This window comes from Haliaeetus albicilla, chromosome 12 (assembly GCF_947461875.1).
Source record: "Haliaeetus albicilla chromosome 12, bHalAlb1.1, whole genome shotgun sequence".
NCBI classification, from domain to species: Eukaryota; Metazoa; Chordata; class Aves; order Accipitriformes; family Accipitridae; genus Haliaeetus; species Haliaeetus albicilla.
Window position 1 is genome coordinate 9,486,052 of NC_091494.1, and position 14,241 is coordinate 9,500,292.

Genomic DNA, 14,241 nt, shown 5'->3' on the forward strand with positions numbered 1-14,241 from the left:
GTCTCCTTAGGTTTCTTTTATAGCTGATGAAGAGATCCAGCTGATAGTGATGCAAAGAATGAAAGCTGTCCTTCAGTACCATCCAACTTGGGCAGGACCTGTGGCACTGTATTGGCTTTGTGTGGCAAGGTTTTGGTAGCGGGGTGGGGTGGGGGTTACAGGGGTGACTTCAGTGAGAAGCTGCTGGAAGCTTCCCCTATGTCTGACAGAGCCAATACCTGCCGGCTCTAAGATGGACCCACTGCTGGCCAAGGCCGACCCCATCACCGATAGTGGTAGCACCTCTGTGATAACATATTTAAGAAGGAAAAAAAGTTTGTGGGACACAGAAATGCCAGCCGGAGAGAGGAGTGAGAACATGTAAGAGAAACAACCCTGCAGACACCAAGGTCAGTGAAGAAGGAGGGGGAGGAGACGCTCCAGGTGCTGGAGCAGAGACTCCCCTGCAGCCCATGGAGAAGACCATGGTGAGGCAGGTTGTCCCCCTGCAGCCCATGGAGGTCCATGGTGGAGCAGATATCCACCTGCAGCCTGGGGAGGACACCACACTGCAGCAGGTGGGTGCCCGAAGGAGGCCGTGACCCTGTGGGAAGCCCATGCTGGAGCAGGTTCCTGGCAGGACCTGAGGATCTGTGGAGAGAGGAGCCCATGGAGCAGGTTTTGTGGCAGGACTCGTGACCCTGTGGGGGACCCACGCTGGAGCAGTGTGCTCCTGAAGGACTGCACGCCGTGGAAGGGACCCATGCTGGAGCAGTTTGTGAAGAACTGCAGCCCGTGGGAAGGACCCACGTTGGAGAAGTTTGTGGAGGACTGTCTGCTGTGGGAGGGACCCCACGCTGGAGCAGGGGAAGAGTGTGAGGAGTCCTGCCCCTGAGGAGGATGAAGCGACAGAAATAACATGTGATGAACTGACCGTAAACCCCATTCCCTGTCCCCCTGCGCCGCTGGGAGGGGTAGGTGGAGAATCCGGGAGTGAAGTTGTGCCCAGGAAGAAGGGACGGGTGGAGGGAAGGTGTTTTGAGATTTGGTTTTATTTCTCATTACCCTACTCTGGTTGATTGGTAATAAATTGAGTTAATTTTCCCCAAGCTGAGTCTGTTTTGCCTGTGGTGGTAATTGGTGAGTGTCCAATTGGTAATTGGTGAGCGTCTCCTGTCCTTATCTTGACCCACGAGCCTTTCATTATATTTTCTCTCCCCTGTCCAGCTGAGGAGGGGGAAGTGATAGAACGGCTTTGGTGGGCACCTGGTGTCCAGCCAGGGTCAACCCACCATAATTACAAAGGGCTGTCAGTTTTCTGTGATTAGGTACTTCCCTTCTTTTATAACTTGGCATTTTTTTGCCTGCCGTTTTTTGGTGTGAAGACTGAAATATTTCCCTTGCCACGTAATAGTTTTAGAGTATCTATAGATATCATCAGGGAACTCGAGTTAATGCTATGGGCATGGGCACTAATGGAATCTTTTTGCTAAGAAAAGGTTCCTGAAGCTGCAGCAGGGGATGACAGTTCTACTACTCGAGTGCTACTGACATGGAGATACTTACTGAGTTGACTGACTTCATGCTATGGGACAGTGCTGATGTTAAGAGAATTCAACTTTATATACATCATAAGGTGTTTTGCTTGCAGCTCTTCAGTGGGACTTCTGTGTCTGGAAGAATTGCATTTGGGCTCTTTTTCCAATTTCAAGCCCATTCAGGCGGATAACTTTTACTAAACTACATGGCAAGGACTTACTCTTCTTTTGGACTCCCTTAGTGGATTTGTTGAGAAATACCTTTATACTAAATACCTACCTGGCAGCCACCTGCTACTTATCTGTTTGTGTAGTACTGTGTTATTGCAGGAGCATTCAAGAGCGAGTCTGTGTTTGACAGAGCATATTGCTTGAGAAGACTGAATCCTGCTTTAGGTTAGCTAGGTTACTAACTTACTCCAGGTGTATCTCCCTTAGCCATCTAATTAAGTTTTTCACTTATGTAATGCAGTTTTCCACAATGAGTTTTTCACTCAATGCTTCTAAATTTTGTATCACCTTGCTGTTGTACTGAGGAGGTTATAGGTTAACAGTTACAGCTGTTGGGTTGTTGTTAGGTTTTCTTATTTTCTAAGCTTACCACTTTTCTGCTTTACAGAAAGCTTTTTTTTCTTTGTGATCTGTTGCTGGTAATGCTTGCAGCTTTTCTAAGAAATTGTTATATTCCATTGGGTGCTTTTGTACCTTGGTCCAAATCTTAAGTTATTTTTTTGTCATATGGAGTCTCATGTTTTCAACAGGTAGCTTTTTCGTCATTGAACCTTCTACTGCATACAGAGGCCCTCATGTCTGCTGTCAGTTTTCTAGCAGCTGTTAGTCCATCAGGCAGTGGAAATAGTAGAGACACACCAACTAAAGACGAAAAACAAGAAGATGACACTAGATTGAAGAAAGGTACAGTTGTGTTTGTCAAAATGATGGTTCTGAAAGGATTTGTTGCATGCTGGCGAAACAATCAAATCCAGAGAAACCTGATGAGCTTTGTAGTGTGGGGAGAAGATCAAAGCTTATGTGACTGTGGCTCACCAGGCTAGAGGACTGATTTCAAAAAAACAATAAATGAAACAATGATTATGATCATAAACAGTGTCTTCAGGTGAGCTTTCTATTCTTGTGTTTCATTGTCTTTTCACAAATAGACTTGAATTTGAGTAAATGAGATTTCTGCGAGCTTAGAGGACTCAAACAGCAGCATGATCTTAGTGTTCATGGTAGAATAAAGGAGATAAATAGTACTTTGCTGATTATGCTGTTACTGATCTAGGCAATTTAAATATACTTTCAAAGAGGTAGTCAGGTCCTTTGCTAGCTTAATGAAAATCTTGCTGTTCCTGTAGCACTGAAACAAAAAATGAATTTATATCGAAATAGGCTCAGAGGGGAGCAGTTGCACTGTCTTTAGTATTAAAGTGTAAAACTCAAGCATCAGGTGAGCTGGAAATGAGGTGTCTAGTGAAGAATGTTCAGAATCACTTATGATTTTAAATGGCCTGGTGTCCTGGTTTCGGCTGAGATAGAGTTAATTTTCTTTCTAGTAGCTGGTATAATGCTATGTTTTGGATTTAGTATGAGAAGAATGTTGATAACATGCTCATGTTTTCAGTTGTTGCTAAGTAGTGTTTATACCAAGTCAAGGATTTTTCAGCTTCTCATGCGGAGCCAGCAAGAAGGCTGGAGGGGCACAAGCAGTTGGGAGGGGACACAGCCAGGACAGCTGACCCAAACTGGCCAAAGGGATATTCCATATCATGTGATATCATGCCTAGTATATAAACTGGGGGGAGTTAGCCTGGGAGTGCAGATTGCTGCTTGAGAACTAACTGGGCATCGGTCAGGAGTGGTGAGCAATTGCATTGTTCATCAATTGCTTTCTATATTCCGATTCTATTATTATCATCATCATCATCATTATTTTATTCCTTTCTGTCCTATTAAACTGTTCTTATCTCAACCCAAGAGTTTTACTTTTTTTTCCCCTGATTGTCTCCCCCATCCCACTGGTTGGGGTGTGAGTGAGCACCTGAGTGGTGTTTAGTTGCTGGCTGGGGTTAAACCATGACACCTGGGTTTGAATCTGCAGGCTGAAAAAGAAGCTGCTGCTGTGTACAGTGTGACAAAGCCCATAAATATTTGGGCTCTTGGATTAACACTTTGCTACTCTTGGTTAGTGAAGGTGCAGACCATCAGTGAGATCTAATGGCTTCTTGTCTTCCCCCATAGATAGGTTTTTGACACTTGTGTTTGACACCTTATTCTTCCCAGCCTTAACACTTACTCTCGTAAAAGCTGGGTGTTGATTGCCTGAAATAGGCTTCCAAGGTTTGCCATTTCTTACAAGCTTGGAAGTTTAAGAGAAAACTTCGTACATTAGGATCTTGGAATAGGAAATATTAGATAACCTGAAAAAAGCACTACTGTGAACCTACTGAGTTATTGACTTAATGTTAAAAGTAAGTGTACTGTGCAATTGATTTCCTCTTAACCCAGCAATTAATTTAAACCTTAATTTAAAAAAAAGTAAAATTGTTCCAGTAGAGAGCCATCACTAGATGGGGTAATATCAGACATAGAATTACAAGCAAATGCTGGCATGTTTTACTCTTATCAGTAGAGTTGCCTTCAGAGGAAGACTTGTTGCTCTAAGATGGGATGTTATAGACTTAATCATGATAGTGGTGATGAAAGAAACTATAGGAAATAAAACTAAGTCATCTGAATGCCAACCCCCCCCTAGACCAAAACAACCCTCAGATATGCTCAGGAGTTCAAGTGAAAATATGAATTATATGTACCTTGAAAATCCCCATTTCTCTCATTTCTAGTGGCTAGACCTTCGAAGGATAAGGATATCTTTGACTTCAAGCTTTTTGCCAAGCTGGATGCCTTTTGTTTAAATATTTGTGATGAAAAAAAGAACATTGCAGAGATCAAGATACAAGGTATTCAATTCTTTGTTAGTAGTAACTGATCTAATAGTTTAGTTTCAGAGTAACTGCTAGTAATTGGACTAAAAGATATTTAAGGTGTAAATTTTCAGCATCTGACTTTTTTTTTTTTAATTGTGTTCTGTACAAACATGGCTTGTGGTATTGTTTTCGAAGTCAGTCTTCTAGTCTGTCATAATGTTTTGGCCTCCAGCTAGAAAAGCATGATATATTATTCTTCAGGTAATTATGTTCATATTTTGAAGGAATTTGATTATGGGTGGCTTTTCATGTTGTACTAAGCTTTGAATATTTTTCTGCTATACCTGAATTATTTAGGATAAAAACCCCCTTAAAACTGTTTTCTTTGGTTTTGAACTTCTAGTGTTTATTCAGGTTTCTTGTTTTGGTTTTGTTTTCTTGATTGTTCTTCACCCCTCAGAGGGGCTATCAATAATTTGGAGGCGGGGGTGGGGAAGTTTCACTTCCAAGTTTGGCTATAGCTGCCATCCTAATAGCTGCCAAAACTCACTCTTGGTATGAATATTTAAGAATGTGTGATATACAAGAGTATGTAATACAGTTCATAAAAAGTCTCTTGCTTTTGCCTGTCTCTAAATCATATGATGTATTCACACAAGATTCTGTACGCAAAAATACAGTATAGTAACATCTTTTTTGATAGAAAATCTCAGTAAACTAACTCAGTAGCTTGGTTATTAAGAGATGGATTATTGTTTGAATATTTTTCTATTAGTAGTAGCTCATTTCTTTCCAGAGATGATTGGTATTGAGACAGTATCTGTGTTAGAAATTCTATCTTGTTTTATTCAAAGCTGTAGTATGGTCACATTCTCAAAGCTTAATAACAGACAGCATAGTGTATGGACTTGGGTGTGAACTCTAGACAATATACTTATCTTCTGTGTCTGACTGATAAAAAGCAAAAAGTCTCTATTTCTCTATTTTTTGTTTTGTTTTGGAGAAGTTATGGTAGTTGGGGAATTACTTCTAATTATTCTGATATGGATACAGGGAGACTAAAATGCCTTGGATTGAATAGAGCTCTTTTATTTACAGTCCCTTCAGCAAGGGGTGTGGTAACTGGCTTCATTTGGAAACAGGAAAGAATCAAGTGTGTTTAGGTATTCTTTGTGGGTTTTTTTTTTAAATCTTTGTTAAATTTAGCAAACTATTAACAAAGTAATTGTTTGTTGCAATGCATAATTTCTGTAACTTTTCTCATTTCCTCTACTGGTGTCACGTGTCCCCATCCTGAAAATGAGTGTTACTTCTGTTATGCAATACTAGTGTTTCTCTCTTTATACTTTACAGGTCTTGACTCATCTCTTCTTCTTCAGTCAAGTCACACTGTATTCTTTGCCCGACTTAAAGACATAGTTGTCACAGATGTTGATTCAAGGACCCTTCATAAAAAAGTACGCAACTACAAGATTTTAGGTTTTACTTGGTTCTTCGTTAGTTTTGTGTGTATAACAGTGAAATGTAATACATATTCTTATTCCACTCTTTTAAAAATATTTTATATATCTTGAATACCTCTTTTCAAATAAGATCCATGGTAAAGCATAGTTTTCATATTAGAATAATGGATGTCCAAAAAGATTTAAAAAAAAAAATAATCTAACTTGTACATCTGATAGGCTGATGATATATTTAGTTTTTCTTTTTGTTAAGTACCTTTTTAGAAGCTGCTGATGGCTGGTAGGTACTGTTTTTCTCTTTCTAGGCTGTGTCTATAGTAGGAGATGAAGTTTTCAGTTTCAATCTGACATTAGATCCATATGCTACGGAGGGAGAAGCCTACACTGACATGTCAAAAGTGGATGGTACTGTATCTTTGAAAGTAGGCTGTATTCAAATAGTATACCTTCACAAATTTCTCATGTCTCTTCTGGTAAGTATTTTTTTCCTTTGTATGTTTCTGCTTCATTCTGAAATTAGTCTTCCTTGTTTGTGTCCTCAGTACAAGTGGTAACTTAAATTTCTGAAAGAGAAAGGATAGGCTTAATTTTTCATGTGTGCTATTAAAAGCTTTGATAAGTAAGCTTTAACTGGTTTGAATTTCAAAAAACTAACACAGTGCAAGTGGGTCACTTCCCACCCTCTACTTTGCAAATAGAGAAAAGCTTGGTGTTATTAAGGTATTCTGGGGGTTTTGTGTTTGCTGACTTCTCCACCCTGGCAAAAACCTGAGTTCACTGCAAACATCTGAGCTAACATTAGAGGCAAAATTTTCTGCAAGGTTAGATGCTATGAGGACTGCAAATTACTCAATGTAAATATTTGTACCCTCATCAAGTATTCTAATGGGGGCTTTTTCAACAAAGCACTAGTGGGCTTTCTGTCATTCAGTACTGGCTTTAATAGGAATTAATATTCACTGGGGGCAAAGAAGGGCTCTAAAAATAATATATGTCCCCAAAAGCTAATGAGGTAAAGGAATCTTGTAGCTAAGGAAGGACAAAAAAGTAGAGATGAGTTTAAAATGAGTGGATTGTACTGGTCAGTATGTTTTTGACCCTTTATTAGAGGTCATGACAGAAGGCACTCAGTTGTCTTTCCCCAGGGAAAATCTAACACAGTAGGCAGCATAATTAGTGATTGATGTTGTAAAATAAGAGAGTAATTCAGATTAAAAAACTGTTTACAGACATTTCTCCTTTCTTTTCAACCGCTTATTCTAGACCTTCCTGAACAACTTTCAAACAGCTAAGGAGGCACTGAGTGCTGCTACAGTCCAAGCTGCAGAAAAGGCCGCTACCAGTGTAAAAGACTTGGCTCAAAGGAGTTTTCGACTTGCAATGGACATTCACTTGAAAGCACCAGTTATAGTCATTCCTCAGTCCTCAGTTTCCCCCAGTGCTATAGTAGTAGATCTTGGCTTGATTAAGGTTCAGAACCAGTTTATCTTGGTGTCTTCAGAAGGCAGTTTGCTCCCTCCAGTCATTGACAAAATGGACGTGCAGCTGACAAAGCTGAAACTGTCTAGGTAAAGTGCACTTTACTAAGTAATGCCTGAACTAATTGGTAATAATAATACTCTATAGGGTATTAATCTACTTGCTTAGAAACCATGGTTAGTGACTGTGTCAAATATTTGGTGTTAAAATTATAACCTGTTATCTTAAGGGCAAATAAATTAGTAGTAAAATAAGATACTGTTCATCTCAGGAAGCCATTTAAACCTAAAGAGATATTATATTACATTTGAGATTTTAAGATGTTATTTAGAAAATGTAATGTATGACTTAACTTCTAACTTCCCCATCATGTGTTTTGGGTTTTTTCTGTTTGTTTGAAGGACCACTATGGAGACAGGTTTGTCACATCCAGACATTCAGATACTTCACCCTATTAATTTAAGCCTGTCAGTGAAACGAAATCTGTCTGCAGCTTGGTTTCACACATTACCGGTGTTGGAGATCACGGGGTATCTGGAGACAATGAATGTAAGTCTTATGAAAAGAAGGTGGTGAGAGGCTTGTGATAATAGTTAATTTAAGACTAACCTTTATGTTACTTCTGGACACAAGGGTGCAACAAGCTGCAAATTTTTAGTAGTTGTGGAGTGACTTTCAGGGATGTCAATAGGTTTTAAACTGCCTGTGTGAATGTCGAGGTTTGAAAATGTCATATAAAACACCTGAACTGCTGTGTACCTTTATTAAACTGAGAGAAAGAAGAGAGAAAACTGAAAAGATGTCAGGGAGTCTTGTTTAATCCCTGCCACAAGGCAGGACCAGCTTAAATCAAATGTTTTTGTGAACCGTTCTCTGAGCAAGTCTTTTTTTCAGGTGTGTTTTGGGGTTTTTTTTTGTGTTTTTTTTTTTTTAAATGGAATCTTCTTAAGAGGAATTTAAATTTATGCAAATATTTGCCTTAGTGACTCCAGCTTCATAACTTCCTACCTCCCTTGAATGACCTCATGATAGTTGTTTTTTGTGGCAATTTATATACTGTGAAAGAAAATACCAGGTACATCTTGGGTGAAACTGGAATTAAAATATCATGAAGTAGCATGTCATCTACAGGAAAGTATTAAAAGCATAGGTATGCTAAATAAAGGCTGAATTATATATTGATACAACTTTAGAAGTCATAATCTTCTTTAATCTCCTAATCCTTTAACAATAAGCAGTTAAAAGAATTTCATTTTGTTATTCAAGGGATGATGCTGCTGACAAAATACCTGTAAATAAGCACTCTTCTTGCCAGGAAACATTGTTCTGCTTTGCTAGCTAGTGGTAAGTTTAAAGAACAGTGTGTTTTTCCTGAGAACTGTGATCTGCAATTTTGTAGGTTGTGTTAAGTCAAGAGGATTTGAATGTCTTCCTCAAAGTATTGACGGAAAACCTTGGTGAAGCAGAAGACAAACTCACTCATGCAAAATCAGTACTGCAAAAGGAAGGTCAGAGATGGAATTTATTTGTCATGAATATTAAGTGTGTTAGCTTTTAGGAAAAATGAAAAGCATTTATTATCTGGAAAGCAAGCTTAGATCTGAGAGTATGATGTGTAAGTGATAAACTCTTTTTAATTTTGCAAGGACAGTGTTCATACTTTAATACTTCAAAAAAGTGGAAACATTACAAGACAAAATTTGGTAATTGTGTTAGCTAAATTGTCATGGAACTAGCAAGATATTGAGATGTCAGAGTCGTCTTGTTGCCAGAACATGTTTCTATTTCCTTTGCCTGCTCTGAAGTCAAAGGCTCTGCTTGTGGAAACGTTGCTAGCTTATCTTAGATGAACATAAGCCATCTAAATGAATAAAAGAATTGGATATGTTTCTTGAGCTAAACAAATAGTGGCAACTTCAGAAGTTAACCAATTCAATGAATGCTTCAGGTAAAACCAAAGAAATGGAGAAATTGGTTTTGATGCAGGATAAGAGTGTTCCAGAAGGAATGTTGTCTGAAAAGAGAAAAAGAACATTAAATGAAGATGTAATCAATATGCTACTTAATTTTGAAATCAAAGAGGTATGTATTCATCTGTAACATTTATTGTTACTGAATCCAGTACTCAAGTCTGTTTCTTAGAAGTAGTGGGCCATTTTAATTGTTTAAAGAAGATGGTACATATCAACAGAAAGAAAACAAACAAAAAAACCCCGCAGAATTCATTCTTCAGCTGTTTCTTTAGCTGTTTTCTTTTGTGTATATTATGTGAATGTATTTGTAGAGTATTTAACATACACAATATATCTAACAGGGAAAACATGACTTCTTTTAGATATTCTGCACTCACCTAGCCTTAATCCTTCATAATGCTGTATATGATTCTCCTAATAACAAACCACCTGAAATAGTTAAGCTAGAACTGTTTTTTTTGCCTTAGATACTACATCTGAAGGTTAGGTTCTAGGTGAAGTACTGGGAAAACGCACAAGCAATCAGTTAACAAAGATACCTATGCATAAGAAATTTTCCAAGCCTGTTTTTTCTCTGAAGATGTCTGTGATACTTAAGTGTGACGAGCTCAGCATGGCCTTTAATTTTTTCAAGAGTCAGACCAAATGGCTTGGGTATGCATGCTATTTTAAGTAACTATGTGGTTTGTTGTTTGTTTGTTGTTGGATTTTTGGGTTTTGTTTTTTGTGAGTGAGAGTAGCATTCAAAGACTAGAGAATTCCTCCTATTTCCAGCCACCAAGGAAACATGTTCTGTGTGAGTGATATGAAATCATATAAGAAAACTTAGTTTTAAGGGCATTAGAAATATTTGTCCCACAGCTGAAGCGTAGACAGGTAGCAAGCTGATACCATCCCAGCTTTGGGGTTTTCTCACTTTTTGCAGAATTACAGTTGCAATTGGCTGATGAGGTGTCTGTTAATAAACAGCACATAGTTATCCAACGCATATCCCTAGTACATTTGACAGTTTCTAACTTTCAGATTTGCTGTCTTGGCTGTGAAGAATTTTTTTTATGGTAGGACTGAGCCTGTAGTGCTCCATGTTGTCTTATTTAATATATCTGATGAACAGTTCTGTCTTGTTTAATAGTTTTACACAAGCTTCCCATGAAAGTTTTTACTGAGGTAGTGTCCACATTGTCTGTGGACTGTATATGTTGGGTGGTTAATGATAAAATGCTAATTTGTTAGTGCACAAAGACTATGCTACATAATGATGCAGACAAAGTATTGACAAACTTGAATTCTTTAAATTCCTCGTGTGGTAATTGTTAGGTTGAGGCACTATTTTTAGTTCACAAGAATGGCAGATAATTGCCTCATGAAATAATTACATTGAAATTAACATTGTTCATTAATAACTATATCTAGTTCTACTTTAGTTTTCAGCTGCATTTAGAAACACAAGTCTTTTCTCATTTTCAACATTCAAATTAGCGTAATGCTTAAAATCTTCTGTAAATGAAGAATTGTAATGTTGAAGTATTTCTGTGTCCTTAATTATTACTTGCATAGCATCAGATACTCAAAGATCGATAAATGTTGCTGTTATCTACTGCCCTTCTTTCCAAACCAGTATGATCTGTAGTAACTGTTTTTTTCCATATTCAAACTCTGTAGCGCTGTGTAGTGTCTGATTATAAAACTGAAGTATAGCTTGACAAGGTAAAGATATACTGCTAGGTCAACAAAGTTGAATTCTAGACAAGTTAATAGGCTTGGTATTTTTATTTTGTTGTTGATGGAGTTAAGAAGTGATTGGTTGCTTGGCCAAGAGGAACAGGGTGTGGGGGGGAAATCTTTAACAAACTGGTGTTGTAGGTTTTCTTTGTGAGAAGGCAAAATGTCTAGATTAATACTGCTTTTGAAGCTTAGCTGAGGAGATAATGCCCAGTTATAACTGCATGCTATAATGTCTGGACAGCTTTACTGAAATAGTGAACTTATTTCCCTTTCCATATTCAAGGTTGTAATAACCTTGATGAAGCAGGTTCAGAAGGAGAGATATCCATTACATATTCTAACCGTGCTACAGCTTGGAACTGAAACCAAAATTAGAAATCATGAATTAACTGCAGCAGCATATCTGAAAAAAATTATGATGACATGCATTGAAATAAATGGTAAGTCTTCTAGAAAACTAGTATGCAGTCATTACAGTGTGTGCAATCAGCTTTTGTAGACAGAGGATAGCATGGTCAAAAATAACAATAATTACTGGTGGTGGGGGAGAAAGGGCAGGAGGTTACATACCAAATTCACTTAATGATGCTGTCCTGTGTAATTTAGATTCAATTGATCTGTTTTACCTGATACCAAGTTCTACTCCTGTTGGTAGGGTTAGCTTGAGTTAATTTGAGTTAGTTGACTGCTTTGAGTGGGAATGGTCATTCCTGAGAAGTATTTTATCTATTCAGAGTGTTTTGATGAGCTTCTGAATCTGTGCTTTATGACCAGTTCTGGCAGCAATGGAAATACAGCATGCTTCCTTGATTGGTCACGTAACAATTCAAAGTGATACTGAAATAATAACTGAAATAGCCATGTATTCAAAGTAGAAAAGTACGGTTTTGAATATAAACCCACAAAGATAGGAAGGCAAATAGTTTTCCAATTTTGAATCTGCTTTCAGGACCAAGATAAGTTAATTTTGATTAGTTTAATTAAAAAAAAAAAAGCAAATACAGCATTTTACAAGTTGATGCTTAATCTGCAGCTTCTCATAGAAAAGAGATGTTTACCTTTTTGCTATTTCAGCAAGAATAGTATATAATTAGTATATAATCAAGAATTAGCATGGAGGTACTCCATAGGTGGAGTAAAGCTTGTGAGTGGAAATACTTTACAGTTTTATTTCTTTATTTGCAGACTCAAAAGGAGATCCTCTTTGCATTATTAATTCTTCGAGCGAGACAGATGAACATCTTCTGAAAATGGAATATGTTAAGGTTTCAGTACCTTTTAACTAAGATTTTTGGGGAGTAAAATAAGGCTTCCATACTTAGCCTGTGTTAGATTTTTTTTTTTTGCTTGTTTTTAAAACCTGTAGGATTTGTGTCTAAAACTTATCTAGGTCTTTTCCCAAATACCCATTTTTCAACTTACCATTTCATTTCACTCTCCACTGCTTCCATGTAGTGCTTACTTCATAAGTCAACACAATTACTGAAATCAGTGGTGAAGCCAAATGTTTCTTCTCTGTGAACAATACAGATTACTACTTTTGTGAAACTTGATAGGTGAGATAGACTTTGCCTACGTAAGTGACAGGTGGTTCTCTACAGGTGGTAAAACTAGCATTGGAGTGATATGTTGGTAGCTAGTTATTGAGCTTTTATTTAAAAAAAAAAAAGTGCCATTCAAAAACTGCAAGAATACTTGGGTATCTGATAGGTTGTAGAACCAGTGGGCTACTCATACTCTTATCTATAATCATGTAATTTTTATAGAGAAAAACAAGTTAATTTGTTCTGACATAGTACTAAGCATAAATTGATCCAGTTTAAATAGATCCTAGCTAAGAGAAAATTTTGTAACCAGCCAGTTGAACTTTAACAAAATACATGCTATAAAATGTCACTGAGCAGAGCATTGCGATCGTTGTTGCCTTGGTTGTTGCTGGTTGTCTTGATCATGTGCTTCATTTAGAGAACTTGTTTCTTCAGGCTTCATCACTTTTGTTTGTTTTCTTTTGCAATGGGAATAATCCTTGTGTGTGTGATATTCAGTTATTTCAGTTAACTCAACAGAGACTTGACTGTGTGCTTGGGCTTTTTTTTCTTCCTTTAGGCTGATGCTGATGGACCAGATTTTGTTACTACTTATAGAAGCACCAAGCAAAACATCAATGTAAGTACTGGATGTATTTAATTTTTTTTTAAGCTTCTCAAATAGTAACAGTTGTGTAAACTTGCTGGTTGTCCATTTTTCTCCTCTCATTGAAGAGGGGAAAAAAACCAACACCCAAGACCAACCCAAACCCCTGACTCTCTATTCATTATAGCTTACTGCTTTATATTTAACTACTTCAAAGAGAAATCCAGGAGGAAAAAAGATGATTTTTTGTTTTTACGGAAGTATTTAGTGTATGAAATTTTTTACTTAAGAGCTGTACATTTTTAGCTAATTAAAATTTAGAAGGACATATTTCTAACTGAGGCCTGTAGGATGTGTTTTATTTCTGGAGTGATACACTTAGCAGCACGTGAAATGAAGGCCTTGTGTTTCAGAGCTTGAAAGTTCGTAACTGTGGAGTTGAGATGTGAGGTGAAATGTCAAACAAGCATTCTCAGAGGTCTTGTGTTCAATCAATCCTTTTTTTACTTTTCCTGAAAGCAGCTATTCATGTGTAGTTTCCTATGGCTTCAGTGACTTCTGAAGTAACCAGGTCATTTTGCTTTTAAAATGTTTCCCTTAAAGTAGTAGTGGTGGGTGGAGCTTGCTTCTTGACAGCCATATGTGGAATTTGAAGTGGCTGGACTACTTTAGAGTCAAGAAATCTGACATCCCTTAATGTATCAGTAAAACCAGCATTTACCAAGAGTTGCTTTGGGCTAGGAAAAGTCAGCTAGCTGATGCTAGGTTTTACTAAGTAATATTGGTTTGAGTAGTATCATGTACTTTCTGTTCTGATTGCAAATTTTGAATCTTCTTGTTTTGTTGTATCATACCTACTAGAATACCACTTGCTATACATGGTTATGAAGATGTCAGCCAAAGTGCTTAATAGTCCCCAATGAAATGCAGGAGTCTTAACAGAGCTTACTGAAAAAGCATAACCACGTGAAGCATCAATTTTTAGATTGGCATAGTTCCTCTGTAGCGGTTCTAAGCTTCCCAT

The 14,241-nt window shown here is 37.6% G+C and overlaps 1 protein-coding gene across 4 annotated transcripts in view; it reads left to right on the forward strand.

Annotated features, from left to right (window-relative positions):
- The window catches only part of VPS13C (vacuolar protein sorting 13 homolog C), a 106,537-nt gene that overhangs the window by 38,115 nt on the left and 54,181 nt on the right, over positions 1-14,241 (forward strand). For all 4 annotated transcript variants that reach the window (XM_069797996.1, XM_069797997.1, XM_069797998.1 and 1 more), the window contains 11 exons: positions 2,279-2,432; positions 4,361-4,477; positions 5,798-5,901; positions 6,213-6,380; positions 7,171-7,475; positions 7,788-7,935; positions 8,786-8,894; positions 9,335-9,468; positions 11,368-11,524; positions 12,270-12,349; positions 13,191-13,250. In XM_069797996.1, coding sequence (XP_069654097.1) covers positions 2,279-2,432; positions 4,361-4,477; positions 5,798-5,901; positions 6,213-6,380; positions 7,171-7,475; positions 7,788-7,935; positions 8,786-8,894; positions 9,335-9,468; positions 11,368-11,524; positions 12,270-12,349; positions 13,191-13,250 — 1,536 coding nt within the window. The remainder of the gene's footprint in view (positions 1-2,278; positions 2,433-4,360; positions 4,478-5,797; positions 5,902-6,212; positions 6,381-7,170; positions 7,476-7,787; positions 7,936-8,785; positions 8,895-9,334; positions 9,469-11,367; positions 11,525-12,269; positions 12,350-13,190; positions 13,251-14,241) is intronic.